At 37.3% G+C, this 23,134-nt stretch overlaps 1 protein-coding gene across 1 annotated transcript in view; it reads right to left on the bottom strand.

The window, feature by feature from the left end:
* The window catches only part of IL1RAPL1 (interleukin 1 receptor accessory protein like 1), a 1,127,211-nt gene that overhangs the window by 1,007,915 nt on the left and 96,162 nt on the right, over positions 1-23,134 (bottom strand). The window contains exon 2 of the mRNA XM_043538004.1: positions 7,941-8,046. Coding sequence (XP_043393939.1) covers positions 7,941-8,022 — 82 coding nt within the window. The 5' untranslated portion in view covers positions 8,023-8,046. The remainder of the gene's footprint in view (positions 1-7,940; positions 8,047-23,134) is intronic.

Here is a 23,134-nt window from a genome sequence, read left to right as displayed (position 1 = left end):
CCCTGGTCACTGGATTATAGGCCTAAAAGTCGCAATTCTTCAACAAAACAACTTCAAAAACAGACTCCAACGAGAGACTGATGAATTGGTATTAATTTGCAAACAGGACACCATTAAATTAGGCTTGAATAAAGACTGGGAGTGGATGGGTCATTACACAAAGTAAAACTATTTCCCCATGTTTATTCCCCCCACACACCCACTGTTCCTCAGACGTTCTTGTCAACTGCTGGAAATGGCCCACCTTGATTATCACTACAAAAGGTTTTTTTTCTCTCCTGCTGGTAATAGCTCACCTTACCTGATCACTCTCCTTACAGTATGTATGGTAATACCCATTGTTTCATGTTCTCTATGTATATAAAATTCCCGCACTGTATTTTGCACTGAATGCACCTGATGAAGTGAGCTGTAGCTCATGAAACCTTATGCTCAGATAAATTGGTTAGTCTCTAAGGTGCCACAAGTACTCCTGTTCTTTTTGCAGATACAGACTAACATGGCTGCTGCTCTGAAACCTCACATCAGTATAAGGCTCCTTTTTCCACTATACTTCCTGTTTCATTAGGTATTAAAGTTCTCTTTCAGCATAAATCACTCGGGGGATCAGAGTTTAGTAAACATAATTTATTTGTAAAATATCTGTGGAGAAAATGTTAGCAGCAGTGCTGAGCATGATTTCCCCCCCTCCCCCCAAATTACCAGGAATGTAAAACGTGTGTCTTACGTGTAAAAAAAGAAGTCACTCCTCATGTACCCAGATATTAAATAGTTCACAGCTAAAATATCCCATTTGATACACATTACATCTGTTATTAAGATAATCTTTTAAATGACACAGCACTAAAAAGCTTATGGCAAAATACTTGCTCCTCTCTGGATTGAGGGTGCAGTGAAACTTGAGGGATTTGTGTGGTCAGCTTCAACTGACATGAAAAGAAGTTTAGATTTGCTCACTCCTGTTATGTACTTTCTTCACATCTAGGAATAGAGTAAAATGTTTCCTGATTTATTTTATTCATAGACTTGTTTTTTTGGAACTACACAGCCAGCCGTGTTTCAATGTGGGGCACACAATTATGAAGTGTTCAAGATTGAAAGTAAATTAATTTTATGGTAAAAACAGTAATTTGAAGCCAGTCATTGCATTAAAGAAGCAACCTTTTTTTAAAGAAAAAAATCACTGCATAAATCTGAAATATGCTCTGTCACATATCAACAGGATCACTGAATATAAAATATTGAAAGTCAAACTATGTAAATTACCACAAAAGTAATTTAATTTAAAATATGTTTTTCTGCAAATATATTACATGTCATTAATATTATTTTCCTCCAAGTCACAATGTTTAACAAAAAATTCCAACTGTGGTTGGATAGCTTTGCAAATGCCTTTTCTGTTTTTTCTGAAAAGCACCTAAGTATGACATTCCCTATATTCCCCCTATTTCCTTTAAAAGGTAATCCTTGGATCCTTCTTAATCACAACCTTCATGATGACACATTTAAAAGTATGCAGACCAATCCAACCCTTCTCCTACAAGGTGAAGCATTAACATGATTTGTAATCAATAGAGCAATAACCAGGATACCAGGTTAAGAGCACATAATTACACACACAGACACACACACACACACGTCATTGCTAAGACTAAATTAAAGTAAGAATAGAGCTGGAAGTCTAATTTTTAAGATGTACAACCCCCATTTTCCTGCCTCCCTCTCCCCACCCGCCCACCCGCATTGTTCTGGATCTGGACTATAACTGGAAAAGTAGTTAGTAGATCATACCGATTACTATTTTATAGACCTTGCAAGCTGCTCTACCTGTGTGGAATGCCGTGGATGTTGACGCTCACATGTAGCACCTTGCTGGATCAAAGCTATGGCTGGAAATGTATAACTTCTGTATGGAGAGACTCATTATTAATCTTAACCTTTTTAGCACAGTTGATAAAAACCTTATGGAATAGAACTGGAAGTGCGGGGCGGGGGGAGGGGGGAAATCCAATCTATAACTTTAAAGGATAAACTTCAGATACATATAGCAACACAAGATATTTCTTTTTCAGGTTCAAAACTTAGAAATATTCTCCACAAAGACACACTACTCAAGAGGTACATTACAACTAGTACATATATTTAATATCACAACCAGCAATGCTACAGAACAGCCTAAATTAATAGGAATCGAGAAAGAAGCCACTGGCCTATAACAGGCTTTTACTATGCAACTTGATCCTCATTATGAAAAGACTATGTTAAAATGTGTAACAAAAGCCTTTTCAAAATATATCATACCAAATATGATTTTGAAACATTGCGATTCTGTAAGTGTTGCTTTATTGAATACATTTCTTTATCTTTTATTTTAAGCATAGTTTTCTTGGGAAAAAACAACAACAAAAAACAACAACAATTAAACAAAGATTAAATGAAAAGCAAGAAAGGAAGGATCCAGGTGGTATTATAATAAAAAAAACCAACATATATGGACATTGTAAATTATATATATATGTACACACACACACACCCCAAAGCTGACCTCACACATTTTTTTTGTTTCGTTTAAGTTCTAATGGCCGCCCTCTACCCCCATATGCAACCCAAAGCAAAAATCCCCCTTCATTGTTTCTTAACACTGCAATAGCATACCATTGCATGAAAGTGAAACTAAAAACCTAACAAATTCTGACTCAGTTTATTTTGATTGTCAATGTATCAGAAATAAATAAAAACAAAAACACCAAACAAACAAGAAAAGAGACATCATAAAGAGTAAAAAGAAAATTACATGGCTACAATTCCTTCAGATTTATTATTCTAGCCTCTTATTGATAATGTTAGATTCCTATGATGTGAAAAAATATAGGAATGAGAGGAGAATCAGTGTTTACAAGGGCTGATCAGGAAATGAACAATTCCATTTTGTGAAATATTTCAAGGTTTCAGAATGTGTTTTATTTCTGCACTGAAACAAAAAGCTGCATCATTTTTTTCTAGCAAATTCGAGAGACTGTTAACTTTGTTAACCAGAAAAAAATGCTTGATTTTTTGTATCAGCTCTAGCACTTACAGCACCTTGACTGCAGAAATAGATGAAAGTTCACCATTCATTATCTTATAAAATGTATAATATGAGCTGCTTAAAAATGTCTTATGGAAATGTCAAAATATATTAAGAGATCTAAACAGCAGTTCAAACATCATATTACCCAACACACTTCCTCATAAGTATTCTCTGTTCTTATAACACAGCTGTATATTAATTGCCAGCTCAGAAATGGTAAAAAAAAATCATCTTTATTATACCCTTAGAACAGGCCACATACCCCATAATCAACAGAGAACACAATTAGGGTGCAACATTCACTCTGTTCCTGGTATTTGGCTTTCTTGCTACCATGCAAACAGCTATACTACATAAACCTTGACCCAAGCTTCTTTCTTAATTTTTGTTCTTTATCTTCTGAACCTTTTTGGCTTATTTTCCTTTTGCCCCCCCCCCGCCCCCCCCCCCCCAAAAAAAAAACAAAAACAAAAACAAACCCTTTATGTCCTCCATGAGTCTTAATGTACAATTTAGCAGCTAAATCAAGAGTGGTGCATCAAAAGAGTCCTGCATTCCTATATAAGGTCGTAGCATCTGCTACTCCGATAGAGACCCCAGGCACTGTGTCAGTACAAACACTGCCATTTAGCCTATGTGCATACAATCAGAAAATTATCACTTGCTTGAGTTGATGGTTTAAATTATAAGATGATGAAAAACAGAGTTTAACGGCTTTTACCCCATCCCTCCTGCCTTCCTTTTAGCTCCTATTCTACTTTTATATGCGAGGCAGAATATTACCATAACACCATTAATTCCGTAACAGGAAGATGCTCAGTGTCCCTCTGCTATAGCACTCCCTTACCACTTGAGCCATGGAGATTGGTAATGACCCTTTTACAAAGTTTACTGTGATAGACAATGGCAGTGCAAAAATGGTTGAGGGTGGGGAAAGGGAGAGTCCAATAAAGACAACTGTATATTTTTTTCCTTTCTTTTTCCATGCACACAAGTTACTTTGGTGAGTTGCACTGTTATGATGCAGTCTGCATTTTTGCAGACACCTGCCATACTAAATAGCATCACGACTGAAACAACTTGTAAATTAAAAACCTTCTGCAAATCCAACTCACTTAGATAAGCTCCCAATATTTCAATACAGATATTTAAAATCTTTAAGATATTATTTATACTTATGCATAAACAAAAACACAAAAATTCTTTCCAACATCAAAAAGGAAAGTTTAGGAGATCCAGCTAGAGTAAATTTTACAACAGTTCTGTACTTGAACCTTAATTACTTTGAAGACATGGAAACAAAATTGTTTTGGTCCACTGACTTTATAAGGGTTTTGTTTTAATGCTGTGATCCTACAGAATAACAGATGAAACTCACTGGTGAAAACTGGAGTGCAAAATAGTTTTGTAAGTGCACATCACGCCCCGCCCTCCCGGGCAAAAAAAAATTCTAGTGAATAGTAGGCAAGGTAGACTGCTCTAATTGTAGTAACTGTGGTTTTACCAATGACAACACCTACCTTTTAAGACTGCAAATAAAGTACAAATAATGAAGTATTAAAATTAGGAAATAGAAACTTATTTCTTCTCTCTCAGCTATTACAGAGAAAGACAATTTAGAACTTCTTGTTTCCGGCATCTGTGTCACATCCTATATTATTACACAAGCAATCTCATTCTTTTCTAACTCATAGATTAAAACTCTCAGGATATGTGATTGTTCTCAATCCTGTGTTTACCAGCATAAATATCATTTTTCCCTTCTTCGTTTAGCATTGTCTATAATGCACCATGACATAAAAAATAACAAAGCACATCAGATTTTAAAGTAACAGTTACCTCATTGTTTTTGTTTTGTTTTGTTTTTCATTCAAAACTTCCTACATTATAGTGTGCTTTGGTTTCTCTTTTGTCCCCCAGCCTCTGATGTTTTTATGCAAGGAAAATAAGTATAGTAATATTCAACTTTGAAAGAAGTAAAATGTACTTTTAACCATCCAGAGCAACAAACAATTCCCAGGAAAATAAAAATAAAATCAGCTGAACTTCTGATCCACTTAGATATAAATTTTGTTTTGAGTGGATAAACACAAGTAAATATAAACCAAGAGGCAGAGGGAATTTTTTCACTCAAGTCAGTGTTTCCACATGGAACAAAAAGTTCTGTTTTTCTGGTTATAGACTTTTCCTGTGTTTCTAAGAGTAGTGCCCAGAAAGTTGTATTATTCTCAGGAAAACAATTTTACTTTCTTAGTGAAAAATCCTGCACTCCCTTTTCAGGCAAAACCCCCACTGCAGTGAAATGGATTTTTCCTAAATAAGGATCGCAGGATTTAATAATAGTTGTCCTATGTACAAGGGACAAATTCTGCCACCCTTGCTCACACTGAGTAGCTCCTTACTCTGCAACAAACCCCATTGAGTTTAATGGGGCTACTGACTGTGTAGGGCACTACTCATCATGAGCAATGGTATCAGAATCCAGTCTTCAGTGTTTACTCAAAATTCTCATTGAAGTCAATGAAATGTTGCCTTGGTAAAGACTGATTGAACACTGAATTAAAATTTCAGGATCAACCCAATATTATGTTCTGGTTACACAGTACCTTTCATATGAGGAACTGAAATTGCTTCACAAACAATTTTTGAAGCTTCACACCACATCTGAGGTAGGTATTGGTCTGCAGCAGGTGAAAACTAAGGAAGTTTTGCTTATGGTTACACAGGAAATCAATGTCAGAGCCTGGACAGGTCTCCTGATTCCCAATCCTAAGTCAAATCAATAGATAAGGATAACTTACATTTGGCCTTTAGCTCTGATTTCTCTATTTCCTCTTTCTTCTCCAGGGCTACCAATGTAATTTCAGTTTTTTGTCTAAATCAGGTACAGTTTTCTTTATCACATCAGTATGGTGTGGGTGAGTTCAGAGCGTCATATTTCATTGAAGAACTATGGGCATTGTTTCTTGGTTTGGCTAAACAGAAGGCACTAATGGTTTTCATAACTGAAAATTCAACACAGTTCCATTTTTTCTTGCATTGAAGATAACAGGAAAAAATAGACACAAAAGTGAGACGATAAAAACCAAAGACACCATTTGTGTAAGATTTTGACAGAACACAGATGTACACATCATTGTTGGTCATTTCTTTTGGTTCCTTAATGTCACTGTAAAAGTTATTTTTGTGACTAAAATAATGGAACGTGCTTATGATGATTTTGAAAAAAGTACAACTCCAATTTAACGGACGTGGGCTCTAATAGTAGAAACCCTACATTCAGAATCTCCTAAGTGACGCCTATCTCTGTAATAGATTACGCCAAAACTCCAAAATTTTGATGTTGCAGGATCAGGATATATATTTCTAAAACAAAATTAGCAGAGCCATTTTGCACACATTTAGTATTTTCTATTTTCTGGTTTCCTTTCAATAGGCTGGAAAGTAGTATAATTTATGGCAGTTTTGCACATCACAAAGGACATTCAACATCAATGAAATCACCTTTGGGGGGCAACTTTAAATTTTAGAATGTCCTGGCTTTCGAACACCTTAACATTGAAGCACTGCTACTTATTGTAATCTGTGCCCTGACCACACAGACACACACTTCTGACTATTTGAATTTTTTTGGTATTTCATCAGCTTCAGGGTAGATCACTACAAAAAGATATCAATTTACAACTTGATCATTTTAATATTTTTTCTGACATTAATTATTTATCAAAAATATGTGATGATCTAGGGACCAATTCTGCATCCCTTTGCTTCAAATAGACTTCAACAGACAGAGGTTGAGGTACACAAGGAATACAGGTTTAGTGTCCAAGAGGTTAAATAATAGAGTGAAAACTACATAAGCAAACACTCCAAGACTAACAAAAGTAGTCTAATAATTGAAGTAATCTAATAAAAAAAATCAGAATTTCAGTTGATATATTTGTGAGTTCTTTGTTGCAGGAGTTTGTATAAATTAGTGTCTTGTAAAGTTTTCATTGTATAATTTTATGACTTCAAGACAAAGATTAAGAAGAAAAAATTCAAGCCCTTATCAAGGATGACAGCGAAAATCAACTGTCACGACTAGTACTGAATCTCCTTTATTCTTATCACACATCAATATGCAAATAGCTTGCTAATGCCTTGACTCAACTCATCTTTAAAAGTCATATGAAAAGCGTATAAGTCTTCAGCAATCCAGGTGGAGGCAAAAATTGTCAGTATTTGCTTTGTGTATTAATCTATTCATTCACAATTGAGTGGGCCTCTACTAAGTCATGTCACATCGTTTATTATTTCTAGTTGTATTGAATTTAATGTACTTGACTCTATTCCTTGATTTACAGAATTGCATGACGTAAGCCAAAATCACCTGAACAGCATATCTAAAAATTCTATTCTAGAAGGTCTACAATCACTAAACAATACAGCCACAAATACAAGCTAATATTACAATTGCAATAATGCTATTCCAAAAAAATCCACCCAAATAAAACACTGCCCTGGCCGCAAAAGGACAGATTACATTCTCTTCAATTGAGAACAACTAAAAACAAATACAAAAAACCCCTCTCCTTTTAGAAAATAAGTCATCCAATTTTCTATATGACTTCAATTAATCGATAGCCTGCTGCATTTTTTAGTCAAAGGAATGTAGCAGAAAGCTGCCCATAGATATCTATAGAAGCTGCAGAGTTAAAAATATTCCGTTTTGTTGTTGTTGCTGACTTTGAAACCCTATTAACCACTGTGTCCAGAAAGGAATAAAACAACTTCTTACTGTATATTTTCCAAGTCACAAACATGCTTTACATACAAATTTGTAACCACAACAGCAAACCTAATGGAAAAAGGGAGAAAATCTACTTACCTGAGCCCCTTTTGGTCACAACCTTCAAGCTCTGAGTAAGAGTAGCATACAAGAGAATCAAGTGTGGAATAGGAGCTTTCATCTTCCAGCTCTTAAAGGCTGCTCCCTAAAGCACCAAAAATAAAAATAAAAAATATCCTGTAAGAATATTAAAAAGCTTCATTTTTATGTTTTTGCTGAAATACATTTTTAGTAATTAAATCATAAAAAAGAATTTGTAGAAGAGTCACCTCCGCTCAACTCGTGCTAACATGCTGGGCTAGCACCAAAGACAATTTAAAAAAACAGATCTGAAGTCACCATAGAGCACTGTAATACCAGGAAGATTATTTCTTTTTTCTTTTTCTTTTTTTTTAGGTTTAGCTCTGGAGCCTCAATACCACTGTAAGGGGAAAAATTTGTAATTTTCTCCGTAGCTGAAAATGCACTACATGGATCAATGTACCTATTAAAACCTTCTGACCAAATTATATGCTGGGTAATAGTTAGCTATGGGCATAGTTGTATAATGCCACTACTTTCAATAGGAGACAGGAGTGCAAAGGATTGTAGGATTTACCTTCAATGTAGTCACTATTCATCTCCTAGAGATCCACATTACAGGGGTTTTCCAGCTAATGGTTCATTCCTCGCCTGTATGGAGTGTGTATGGGTTTGTACTCCCATTATTCCTGGACCCCACAGAACATGCTCTGGGGAGTGAGCAATATATTCATGAAGGACAGAAGGGATTGGGGAGACCCAGTGCACTGTTCATTTTATTTTAAAGATAAATGTATATTTTTGCAGGCCCTGCCATATTCAAAAGCAGCCAACAGTATTTTGGTCAAACTTTTCAGGTCAAACTCCTTGTAAACCAGTGTGGAATTCAATGGTTACCATCATTTTGGGCACTCACCCTCTCATGGAGTGAATGTGGGTGCCCTCAGTGGGTTGACCCTCACAAGGGCAGGCATTAGCACTGAGATACAAGGTACCAATATGGATCCAACAGATCTTAGGACCACCTCCACTATTTTTTAAAAATAGGATGAAGACTAAATCTCACCCCTACTCAACACCACCTATCTGTATACATGCCATGAGGAGCACAATACACAGCTTGTCAGTTCAGGGGAAAGATCTGGCACTGGGGAGGGGCACTTTAATGATATAAAGGAAGGCCCCATCCTTGTTCCTTTTGAAATCAATAGGATTTTGTATTGAACCTAAAGAGTAATGTTTTCAAAAGTGCCTAAATGTTTTAGAAGCCCACTTTCAGAAGTTACACTGAATGCCACTGACTTTCAGTGAGACTTAGGTCCCTAAATGCCTAAGTCTCTTTTGAAAATGGGATTTGGGCTCCTAAGTCAGTCACTTGTGTGCTTTTGAAAATGTTACCCTAAATGTCATTATTGTCTTAAAGCAGGTGGGAAAAACAGATAAGAAATGGGGTAGATGTAGCATAGCATATAGAAAGGCAGAATTTCTTAGATAAAGACTGCAGAACCTCACTGAAAATGTCACTGTCAATTCTTGTATAGTACAGTTTTACTTTTCAAGACATTTGGGAACTAAGAGCATCAAACCTGCAACAGCTATGATTATGATTTTATTAGAGATGAGAAAGCAGGAAAATGTGGCTTGACAGTCATTTTTTGTGCCATCTCAGAAACGTAATGCTTATATATTTATTATACAATTATGTCACATATTAATTCATTCACTTGCTCAGAACCAATTCTACTGGATTTGCATTCTCAAGTGGGGGAAGGCCATTTATCATTAATCAGCAGAAGTCACCAACAACTTAGAAAGAGAAGGTATAAAAATTAGAAAAAAAGAGGTCAAATTAACTAGCCGAGTGAAGAACTAAATGATAAAGCTGTCTGGATTTCTGTGAAAAAGATTCAGCCTAATGCTAACTCTCAGCCACAGTTTTAGTTTTCTAACACATGGTTTTTGGTATTTAGAATTTTTTAAAAGGTATAAATGAAGGCTAATTACCCAGAGGTGAACCAGAACACATACATTGAAAGCACTGTGCCACATTGCACAGCAGGCCTGAGTCAAACATTTCTGAAACCAAAATTCCATTTCTCAGTCACTGCACTAACTGATGCTGCAGGAAATCCTGAAGCTGATATCTTCAGCCTCCAGGGTACCAGCAAGAGTCAGCTCCTCGCTCTGCGTGAGCCTAATAAATGCTGTCCAAAGAACTGCAGGATTTTACTATGTACTGCAAGATCACCAAATAAATTCTGGCTGTGAACACAGATCCAAGTACATTTTTTCTTATGGCCATATGTCTGAAGAGAACATTTCTTATGTAAAAGAAAGTGTAAATAAATATATATATTCATAACAGATTCATGCAATAATTTTAAAGTTTTTATCTAAGACGACATTGGTAAATATAACAACATGAATGTGTGAGGGACTCAGTGGATCAAATTCCTCTTCTAACTTTGGCCCAGTAACGTTTTGAAGTAAACAAATAATAAAATTTCACAATCATTCAAAATCTTTCATCTGAATATTTTTAAGCTTATCTGAAATATTCGTTAACCCTCAAAAGACAGCTGTGACCCAGGTCCTAGCAAGTTTTATAGTAGATGCTTGGTAGCATCACCAGTATAATTAAACCTGCAACACAATTTCAGTTACAAGACTTGTTTTCCACACACTGATCTCTTTCAAAAGCATCACCTTGTGAAATTTCCCATACAGAGCATCTGCCTGAAAAGTTTGACCAAAATACTGTCAGCTGCTTTTGAATATGGCAGCGCCTGCAAAAATATACATTTATCTTTAAAATAATTCACCACATATTTTCAGAAGAGAGTAGAGCATACATAACCAAACTCTGAAACTAGAAATTTGGCATGGACATGTCCACCATTGACGACAAGGCCTTTGCTTGCTCTGCGTGGAAAAGGCTTTGATTTAACAAAAAGCTGGTCATTCAAAAACAGCTTGCTTGAGCATGTGCAGTAGTACATTCTGCTAAGTCCACAGGTGACTACATATGAACACTTGCATACTTGTTGGTGGTTCAAAGAACTTCCATGCCAAAAAGGTGCAAGGTGAATAGCTTCAGAGGAAGGAAAAAGAACTCCTTGGAAGAGTCAGGGGAATTTGTAAGCTGTATGACCACCAGATTCTTCTTTTAACACTCTCTCTTTTAAGAAAAGTGGAAATAACTAGCACTAATGGAATGTTAGTATGTAAGAATAACCACTTCAAAAATCAGGAAATTCCAAAAGTTACGTTAGTGCCTTGTATATATTGCACATATGGTGTATTTTCTCTTCTTTACCCTTGTTGCTGTTTGGGAATTTCTCAGTGTTTCATTGAAAATTACCAATTTGTCAAAATTGAAGGGTTCTGTGGAAATGTATCAGTTTTGACTAGAGATGGGCAATTTTTTTGGAAGAATATTTTATTGGCTGAAAAAGGTAGTTTTGGTTCATCCACTACTATTTGTGAATTTGACATGAACTCACTATATAGTTTTGGCCAAAAAAGCATTTTTTTTAAGACTTAGATACAAAAGGACTATGAATTGCAGCTATGAATGACAATAAATAGTCAGTGAGCCAAAGAAAGGGAGTGAGAATGATTCTATAACCTGGTGGTTAAGACATTCACCTAGGATGTGGGAGATCTAAGTTAAATAGTAACCGGAACATGGAGTTAAACTATTTTTACAGAGTGGAACAGCTCCAACAGGCGATCTTGAGAATAACCTGCTGTCATAAATATAAAGGAAAGGGTAAACACCTTTAAAATCCCTCCTGGCCAGAGGAAAAACCTTTTCACCTGTAAAGGGTTAAGAAGCTAGGATAACCTCGCTGGCACCTGACCAAAATGACCAATGAGGAGACAAGATACTTTCAAAGCTGGAGGACGGGAGGGAGAGAAACAAAGGTTCTCTCTGTCTGTGTTATGCTTTTGCCGGGAACAGAAAGGAATGGAGTCTTAGAACTTAGTAAGTAATCTAGCTAGATATGCTTTAGATTCTGTTTTGTTTAAATGGCTGATAAAATAAGCTGTGCTGAATGGAATGTATATTCCTGTTTTTGTGTCTTATTGTAACTTAAGGTTTTGCCTAGAGGGATTCTCTATGTTTTGAATCTGAATACCCTGTAAGGTATTTACCATCCTGATTTTACAGAGGTGATTCTTTTACTTTTCTTCTATTAAAATTCTTCTTTGAAGAACCTGATTGCTTTCTTCATTGTTCTTAAGATCCAAGGGTTTGGGTCCGTGTTCACCTATGCAAATTGGTGAGGATTTTTATCAAGCCTTCCCCAGGAAAGGGGGTGTAGGGTTGGGGGAGGATTTTGCGGGGAAAGACGTTTCCAAGTGGGCTCTTTCCCGATTATATATTTGTTAGACGCTTGGTGATGGCAGCAAAAAAAGTCCAAGGGCAAAAGGTAAAATAGTTTGTACCTTGGGGAAGTTTAAAGCTAAGATGGTAAAAATAAGCTTTGAGGGGTTTCATGCAGGTCCCCACATCTGTACCCTAGAGTTCAGAGTGGGGAAGGACCTTGACACCTGCACTAGAATGTCCCATAGCCTAATGGTTAGGGCACTCGCCTGCAATGTAGAACACACAAGTTCAAATCCCTTCTCCAAGTAAGGGGGGAGGGAATTAAACCTGGGATCTTCCACACCTAGGTAAACACATAGCCATTAGCTCTACAGCCACCACTGTTTTGTGTTTAATTATTTTAAAAGGTCAAGCATTTTGTTTTGGGTTGAGCAACATATTCCATTCAAACTGAAATAGATTTTGTCAATCCGCTGAAATTTTTCACAATTTTTGGATTCGGTTCATCTTGCACCAATTTTTCATGTTGAGAATGGAATTTCTGGTCTACACCAGAGAGAGAAACAGCCAGAAAGATACCTTGCTCAGAATAAACTATTGCCCCGTGGTTAGGACACTCACCTGGGATGTGAGAGATTCAGCTTCACAGTTCTGCTCTGCCTGATCTGGAGTAGGGGACTTGAACCTGAGGAGCACTCTAGGCACCAGGCTATTGTCTAGTCTGGGGAGGGTCTCTGTCATTTTTTCATGAAAGCTTTCAAAAGGTCTCAGTTTAGTTATGGTGTGGAACTCCTTGTTAATTTGTTATTTTAGGATTTTAATGGAAAACACAAGTTTTAGAAGGCTAACTGCCTCAGAGTTCACAAGGCAAGAAGCCCTTGTTACCATGAATAAACTGTTATATGTATCTTTTAAATGCAGTCACACTATGGCATCTCTGAGCCTAATACTGGAGGCATCCCACTTTGTGAAAGGAAGTCTTATTCTGAGGAATAAGTCTATTTGCATATAATCATAGAACCACAGTGTTAGAAGGTATCACAAAGGTAATCTAGTCTAACCCTCAAATGCATTAACAATCATGAAAAGAACATCATGTTCAAGTTCTGAAACTAAAAGCTGTTTTTCACCCCTGTTTGTTACAAAAGCAGTTTAATAAATGGTTTCTAGTCTCTCCCACAGGACTCTCTTGCTGCCAGTGTCTCAAATGACAACACTTCTGAGAAGGATGGCTTCCTCGAGCAGGAAGGCCAGAAATGCCAATGGAAATTGTGAAATTAAGCAATGTTTCTCCCAATATAGTAATGCAGACATAGATTTCTTAACTTATAAACTATTAGAGTGAATTCAATCAGTGATTATGAAAAAAACACGGGTAAACTCAGAACCAGGATTATTTGGAGCCCCTAACCTCAGGCTTTGGGAGATCTCTCAGTTGTAAGGATTGCCTCCAAAACTCATAATTTTCAACCACTGATAATAAACGTGACTTGACTGTGGGAATGGAATGGAAATGAAGTTGAATAGTAGGACTGATCAAAATATTTTAATCATACCTATTTTTCTAAAGAAAAGGGAGCTCTAGACCAAACATTTTTTAAAGTATCTTTTCTATGGCAGATTTTAAAATTTGTCAAACACCTGTTTTTAGTTTCTGGCCAAAATATGAATATATTCAAATTTCAGCCTAAAATAATTTTTCTATGGAAAATTTAGATTAAAATGGATTTTTGTTTTCTTTTCATTGAAATTTTCCATGGGGAAAGCCATATTTTGAACAGTTCTATTGAATGGAATACATGAAAGACAGTGAGAGGAGTCCTGTGCCAAGACTGGCTTCAAGAAAGACAGTTCCTCAGTCCCAATGTTAGTTGCATTCTCTTAAGCCTTAACCAAAGCTCACTGAAGTCTTTCCTTTGACCTAGTGGGCTTTGGGTCAGCGCCTTAAAGTCAGACTCTATTGTTTGTCTGGTTTTTTTAAACTAACAATTTATTTAATGTCAATGTGTTTTCAAATGGCAGAGGAACCCAATCTGATAATGGGTCAGCCACAACTGGAAAATTTCAGGATTGTCATTTTCCCCCTGCTGGCAGAGAAATACTCTAGGAAGCAACTATGCTTTTCGATTCAGTACTGATGGTTTGTCGACTGCACAACCAGACTTGCTCTAGAACACTTACTACAGAATAATGGATTTGCAAGGGGGACAGCACATCCAGAAGACTTAAATAAAGAGTCCTTTAGCAATACTGCTTCCGCAACATGAAGTTTTGATGTAGCAGCTCTTTGGAAGTCCCTAAGCAGCACACCATCAGTCCTCATGGAAGTGTTGCAAGAGTCACTTTGCAACACATCTGGGCACTATTAAATTAGTACCTTTGATTTCCCCAGAAAACTATACAATAATTATTTCCAGGCAGTATTACCCTTCTTAACATGCTATTAACAACAACAAATTAGAATTATTGTGATCTCAAAAACAGGTGTCAATTCATGTTCATGATCTACTACATTAGCGTCCTGAAACAGATGGAAATCACTGACAGCATTAAAAATGTCAGAGAAGAACACATCTGTTGCAAAGAGCAAGGATTATGATAGTAACCTTTTCAAGCATTCCAAAAGTAAAAAGTCTGAGAGGTCAAACTGAATGAAGCAACCATGAGAAGCCAGAATCAAGTGCAATAGAAGGCAATGCAGTATAACCTCAGAGTTACAAACACCTTGGGAATGGAGGTTGTTCATAATTCTGAACAAAACATTATGGCTGTTCTTCCAAAAGTTAACAACTGAACATTGACTTAATACAGCTTTGAAGCTTTACTATGCAGAAGAAAAATACTGCTTTCCTTTTATTTATTTTTTTAGTAGTTTACGTTTAACACAGTACTGGTTCTGCTGCTGCCTGACTGTGTACTTCTGGTTCCAAATGAGGTACATGGTTAACTGATCAGTTTGTAACTCTGGTGTTCATAACTCTAAGGTTCTACTGTACAAAGTTTTGGATTCTTAAATCTTTGGATTTTTTTGCAAGTCATTCTTATCCTTCCATGTTTAGCAGCACTTCTAAGTGTAAGAAAGTAGTGAAATTTACAGAGCAATAAAAAGGAACTCACTAGTAAAGCACAAGAGTGGTGTGATGTTGTGACAATGCTCCAAGTAGAAACAGACAACCAATTTGGCTGCTCAGTCTGCAAATAGGAATCTAGCAGAGTTGATTTGGTGACTTTTGTGGGGGTTTCCACTCAATTGCATCATCACATTTGTGGCTGGAACTGACCCACATAACTGCCTTCTTTCTTGGATGTTCTCTCTTGATAATTTACACTTTTTCATTCATCTTCTTAAAGTTTTGCAAGATACTTTTTCAGAGAAGAGGGATCCTAATAACCATTACTTGCATTACAGCAGCAACCTGGATCCCCAGGAGAGGGTCAGAGACCTTAGTGCTAGGCACTGTACAGATGGCATCTCTCTCACACGTTGAGCAAATCATTTGCTCATAAAAAAAATGACAAATCTTCTATTCCAAAAATAAATTAGGATATAAGTAGAGCTTTTATAATTTATATGGCTATTTAAATGGATTACACAATACAGACAGCCTACTCAGGGAATCACAAAACAGTTTGATGCCTGACTCAGCACCTATTCTCTCAATCTTTGATTGATTCATCAGATGATGATGTCAGCATCATATGTGAAGTTAAGGATGTTTGTTATACTCACATGCAATGTTTTCCACACTGCTTACATTGAAGAATGGATCCCTGCCTGCTCTATTTAATGTACTTTAAATGTGGTAATAGAAGACAAGGATTTTGGATACTTTGGACACTTAACCATTCTATTAAAGGCAGAAAACATTATTCCCCAGCAGGAGACAGCATAAACTTGTGAAAAAATCAGCTGTTTGAAATAATTGGAACACCAGACAGTATATGCTTGAGAATCCTCTCAGCACCATTTCCCTACCACACAAACATTGAAAGTTAGATGTTCTCTCTCATTGCCATGAATTAGCATTTGATTGCCAGTTTAGTGATGGATTAGTAAGGGAAAGTTACAGCCAGGTGTGAAAGCTACATGGCAAACTCCCCACTCCCATCTTGCATAGCCACCCTCAATTATGAATTCAATTGTACAAGGTGGTACCAGGCTTCACAGAGCCACTACTTCTTAGGAAAGCAAGTGGACAGGTGAGGTGCTGGAAGTTGACGGACTATAGACGGACTATGGTCATTTTTTGGATTAATAGTTTATTTGTATAAAAACGTAATTTCAGTTGACCCAACACTTTGCAAATTTTACAAGTTTTTTCCAAAAACATTTTGGATTAGGCAGTAATAGTGGTTACCTTATTATTTTTAGCTGAGTGATCAGGGCACTCATCTGGGATGGGGGAGACCCAGGTTCAATTCTCCCTCCCCTTTGCCTGATGTGGAGAATTATGGGCTATTCTGGTGTGGCTTGTTCTCACTCACTCCTGTTGAAGCTGTTCCTCTGGGTATAAATAATTCAGTAGTCCTTGGATCAGATTAAGAGTGACTCAATAGTCTGGTGGTTAGAGCACTCCCTAAATTCAAGTCTCTGAGCCAATGATTATTTAATTATTTTTTACAAAGTGGAACAGCTTCAACAGAAGAGATAGGGATATTCTGGGACAAGCCTTAGTGCAGGGGCTAGGGCTCTTTCCTGGAATAGAGGGGACTCAAGTTCAATCTAAGAAAGTTGGTAGCTTTGATGTAAATATAAGATTGCTGATGCCTCTATTAATGTCCGCACCTCTTACAACAAAGAAATATTAATTTGAACTACAAACTGCATGTTGCAGAAACCCAAGCTCTAGTCTACAGTTTGCAGTAGAATCTGCACACCCAGTAAATGCCTGGCAGGAAAATACATGTATTGGTGATACTGCTTAATAATGGATTAAAAGGGAAAATTTGAAACCATACTTCCACCCCACAAAGATAAAGAATTCTTGCAATACAATCTCAAACTGAAAGTATGAGACCATGTCAATGTGGCCTCAAGCCCTTCCTTAGAAAACTGTGTGTGTTCCTGTAATAGTGGTTGTGTAACCGAAAGGACACCTATTTTATCTCTTCATGAAGGCTACACAACTCCCATTTTTGTCGCATCTGAGCTCCTCACGAAATTATGACTTTACAAAAACGATTTACCAGCGTGAGCATCCTCAGCAAAACTGACAGTATGTCCTTGCCCATGCTCCATGAAGTTCCCAACATGAGTAGAATGCTCCCATTTCTCATCAGCCCACTGTGGCACTGAACTACCAAGAAAATATCAATAAGCAGGAAACAAATTATTTAAATTAACTATTGTAAGTGTTAGGGGAAACTCTGCTATATTTTAGAGTCAATGTAGCCAGATCTGGACATTTAATTAATTAACTAATTTAATTAATTTATTAAAACATACCATCTATCTGAATTTTATCCAGTTTCTATTCAGAATTCAGCTGCCATATTGCTAGTAGTAATTATAACAGAATAACCCTGGGTAGATTAGCTAGGGTTCAATGTTTCAGATTTCGTTTGTGTGTTTAAACAGCATAAAATCATGAAGTTTCCATTTTGGATTGGACTAAAGAGAGAGAGTTCTGAAATATGTTATCAACAAGATGATACTCTGTCTGATCCTTGCGTATTCTCTGTGTGTTGTCCCTGTGTGTGATTGGACATGCACCCTTCCTGCTGGTAGAAGGCTAACGAGCATTCCTGCACACAGACAATGCCAATTAGGTGTCCCTGCAGAACATGTTCCACCTGCAAAAGTGGAACTTAAAGCAAAGGGAGATGGGGCATGAGGGATAAGGGGGCAGATAGGTTGCCAGGGACTGCTAGTGAAAGGTTGCAAGGGGAGCTCAGTCTTAGCCATTGGCTAACCTTACCTGTCCCTGCCTCCCCCTCCATTTTGTTTGGGACACACTGACAGTACAAGCTTGCTACAGTCAAGAGGCCCTGGAGGGCTGAAGCAACCTGGGGAGTGCCTCCAGAGACTAGAGATAAGTGAGATATAATGGGATTCTGAAAAGATCCCACAAAGTGAGCTGAACTCCTTTTGGGAACAATGAGATTTCCCAGGAGTGACTTGATCCTGTAGAGGACCACGGGCAAGAGACAAGATAACTACAGTCAAATTCAGTCTGAGGGTTAGCTGAATAGAGATTGCCATTCATCATTTTTCCCCTGTCTCTCTCTTCCTCCCACAGAGTAACTACCTTTTGGCTCGCTACCTGGGAAACAAAAACTGGAATAGATCTGTGCTGGGCAGACAATTATGTGTATCTATGCACCAGCAGTGCAGCTGCAGAAAAGGCCACGGGGTAACTACTCTGTATAAATGGATCCCCATCTTAGGTATGAAATATGCTTTAACAAAATTACATCTTTTATTTTCAAATGAGTCTCCTTCCTTCTTCCCCACAGTGGTATTGGGATGTTCAAAGATAAAATTATAGATTAATTCTTGACCAAAATAAAATTATTAATTCATGAGCTAGGGTGTCTTGTTTACTACCACACCCTTCTCTCTGACCTTGCTAAATCTTATCCCACTGATATCTCTTCAGATTGCTGCTGCAGAGGCCATTTGCTTTGCCCATCATTTTGACCATATCACTCAAATATAAGCTACTGATCTTTACTTTCAAGGGACTTTATGGCCTATTCCCACCCTACCTAGCATCTCTCATTCACTATAGAGAAATAGGCTTCCTGCCTCTGATCGGCCCACAATGACAGCCTCCATCACCCTCTTACTAAATTTTCAAATAATCAACTTTGTGCCTTTTCCCAAGCTGCCCCTCACACTTGGGAGGAACTCCCATAAACAGCCACAAAGCCACTTTATTGTTTTCCTTCAAATCCTTCCTTATGCTCCTTTGCTGTGATGCCCATAAAAAACTTGACAACAGTTAGGCTGCTTGTATGCAGAGACCACAGCCTCTCAGGCTGACTAGTACTGTTTCATTGTTTCTTTGTACTCCCCTGTATCCATCTATCTGTTGGCTCTTGTTTTCTATTTAAATTGTAAACTCTTCAGGAAAGGGACCATCTGTTTGTACAGCACCTAACAGAGTGGTGTCCTGATCCATGAATGGGGCTTCTAAACATGACAGTAACAACAAGAAGAAATTAGTTTCTAGAGTATTCAGTCCAATGTCTTCTTTGTGCCATGTAGGTTAAATTACTTGTTTCCCAGTTTTTATGACTGATACTTCTATTGACACTTGTATGTATTTAGACTCTAGTTCATTCCTGCATCTAATGCCTTTCCTTCCCCTTTCATAGCTAAAGTAATGAAATGGGTCCCTATTTTGTCTTGTACTTCACACTCAGTGACCTCACTTAATAGTTATTTCTTTCTTGTAACAACTTTAAAACTGTTGTGATAATTCTTTGTCTTCCTTAAGCTAACTTGTCAGCTCAAGGTACTCACCCGGCCCATACTGCAGAGTTTGCTCACTCAGTGGAATAATAGTTATAAATGCCATGAAGAGCCATATGTGTAATAAATAAATAAATAAATATAAAAGTCTCTAACAAGCCTCCATTTCTTCTCTCAAGAAAACGTAGGATTAGATTGTAATTTTACAGTCTGTCCTGTGTGAGGAGTGGCAAGTAGCCGCACCTCCTCAAGAGCGGAAGCTTAACTCTTTCCTTGCTCTAGGTGGATATTAAATTGCTATTGGCCTTTACCAATAGCACATTTCTCCAGGTGGAAATGGGCAGGTGGAACCAAGACTGCCCCCTCTCTTCATCCATCTTCACACAACATCTATTTATTTGCTTGGATGAGGTAGGTAGCCATCAAACAGCAACACCTTCCCCTCCACACTTGGACTCAAAGTACCGGGTGGCCATTCCCAGACACTGGGAATACAGTTCTGCTCTGAAAAAGGACTATAAAAATGGGTCTTTCAACAGATCTGCTTCCTGTGCAGAAGCAGATTCTAATCTGTGGCAAAAAAAGCTTTACAGCATTATTAGTATTTATTCTTATTCCTGTTAGCTCTGCAGCGCCAACACAACTGAAAGAAACTGAACTGGAATACAACTGTGGAGAATGATATATACACACAGGCAGAGAATTGTGAAGCTTCATGTCCTGTCTGTATGTCCACATACACCATATCCACAAGTACACACAAATCCTTGTCCTGGACAATTGTGCCAAGCACTAAGGAAAGTCTCAACTCTCTGGTGATTAAGCAGAAGTTCAAGCAATTTGGCAAAGAGACTTACATTCTGTTTTGCCCCAGGGGCTTTAACACTGCTAAAGTTCCTCACAGTCCTGTGGTGCAGACTTTTAGATTCCCTTACTTCTGGGAATGCTAGTCTGGTAGTTTACATATATCCTAACATATTATGACTTGGGTGGGGGTTCTCTATTCAGTCTGGCCTGCCACCAAGAGGTCTAAATCAAGCTAAATTAGCAATTGCCCAGAAACATTTTCTCACAACCTCTCAATTTATTTGTATTCAGTCTTTATAGCCTGTGGTATTACTGAGTCAATCTCCTAAACAACATTCAGATTTCCTTTTCTCTCACCCCTCCCCCACATTTTGCTTTATGATAGACTTTTAAAATAGTGACAGTTTATCGTGGGCTATTACTATGAATCTATAGACTCTCTTACGCAGGAATATTAATATAAGGAGAGTTCCTTGGTTTCTGGGTATAGGATGATACTAAAGTAGTTTGTGAAAATAAGAACACACACACACACACACACACACACATTCAAAATACTGAATTTCACCAAGCAATTGGACGTTATGAAGAGCTTTGCGAGAGAGCACATTTAAGGATTCTTGGTTTATGAGGTAGCACTGAGATTGAGGACACTAAATTGTATGGCATTATTTCTAAAGTTCTCAAAGCTCAGTTAGCTCCTAGTCAAATAGTTTTTGTATTCCCAGAACTCATTGTACTATTAATTCCACTTTAAATGGGGAAACTGACTCTATTGCCTTGACTTTGACAGATACCTTGATAATTATTCTACACTTCCGGATTCCAAGTGGGATTTACAACATTTAGTGTTGGCCTATGGCCCACTGAAGTATAAAGGGCTGAGGGAGTATTTTTGTTTTGACCCTTGTTTACAAAACTGGCAGCACGTCAGTGATCAGGTTGATAATGTGACCGCATGAAAAATTATCCCAGAGATACTAGATAGTAGAGTATGGCTGTTAGGAACTGGAATTTAAATAAAAACAACAAGGAGTCTGGTGGCATCTTAAAGACTTATGCCCAAATAAATCTGTTAGTCTTTAAGGTGCCACCGGACTCCTCGTTGTTTTTGTGGATGCAGACTAACACGGCTACCCCAATACTTAGAATTTAAATGATGTTGATTTAGTGTGAGCTGATTACCTATTAGATAACAGACTTTTTTTTCCTGATTTTGTATGGATTTATTCTGTATAAATCGACTGAGGAAATGAGAGACATTTTTTTCCTAGGTGTGGCCAGAGTAAATATAACCTGACTAACATTTTCAGAATTGGATGCCTACATCTTGGCCCTGGGATACATATTTAGGCAAGTAAGTGGCTCAGTTTTAAAAAGCTGTATTTTTAAAATCTGGACCTCTGTCTGAATTTTTTCTTCATTAAGGAAACATTCAGCCAACTGTACCACTGTAGCTACACACAAAAGCATGTACTTAATTTTAAACACATACTTACATCCTATTAACTTTAAATGAGACTAAGAACATGCTTAACTTTAAGCACATGCTTAGCGTGTTGTTGAATTAAGGCATTGAAAGTCAGCACCGATGTGTTTTCCCTCCCCAAGCTCCTTCACTTTCCTTTAGAACCATTTGCTTGCTGAGCCTACATAAAGCAACAATGTGTAAAATTGTGTTTTTCAGGAATATGTGGGTTCTATTTTATTTTATTTTGAACAGTCCTTATGCATTATTATTTGATTTATTTTAACACAGTAACTAAAAACAGCTCTGGAAATATAGTACACTTACATGTAATGCTGACAGGACATAGAATACATGTTGCAAAGATGTTTCTTTAAAGTAACCTTGCTGAACTAAGCTTTCATGCTTGCTTGTTCCAAAGTTCCTGGAACTGTTAGACTCTAATGATGGGACAATTCTTTATTTTCTATTTTCATAACCTGGAGAAATGAAATCTTTACACTGAAAACAGGGGAATTTAAAGCAGAAAGTTGATGTGGCCACGACAATTAATTTGAATCTTCAGGAGGTTCATAATATCTAGCAAACTTTGACACGACAGAATGTGTCTAATAGCATGCTAGCTGATTGTTAGTAAGACAATGACTTTTGAATATATTCATCTGGCAGAAAGCCAACCAGGCGTTTGAAATTTACACCATTATAGACATAACTACTGCCTGATTAAGAAGTCAGTGTCTATGTGCTGAGCTCACCATGTACATAAGAGCCGTAACAGAATTTAAGGACCTGAACAGGATTATGTAAAGGAAGGACAAGCCAACCTTACCATTCAGAGGCAAGAGTTTCCGTGTTATAGTTCAGAGAAAAACAATTTATATACAAGGATTGTCATCATTTAATTAATTTGTAAATGATTCAAGCATCAGTGATTTACAATGTCTAATAATTACCCTCTCAAGTTTTTGAAATTGTGTGGAGAAATAACTGTGAAACTAGCTTTGACTTTGAAAAATAAGTCCTTTGGCGATTGCCTGCTAGGTGCAAGACACTAAATAGCCATAATATTTTCTATATATACACATGTATATGGGCCTGATGACCACAGAATACATTCCTTTACTTCTTCATCCTTTGTATAAAAATGCATTTATCTTGTACCTTTGACCTTCTCAGCAAAACTCTGC

This window comes from Chelonia mydas, chromosome 1 (genome assembly GCF_015237465.2).
Source record: "Chelonia mydas isolate rCheMyd1 chromosome 1, rCheMyd1.pri.v2, whole genome shotgun sequence".
In the NCBI taxonomy this organism is placed as follows: Eukaryota; Metazoa; Chordata; order Testudines; family Cheloniidae; genus Chelonia; species Chelonia mydas.
The sequence above is the reverse complement of the archived record's forward strand: the minus strand, read 5'-3'. Positions and strand labels throughout refer to the sequence as shown.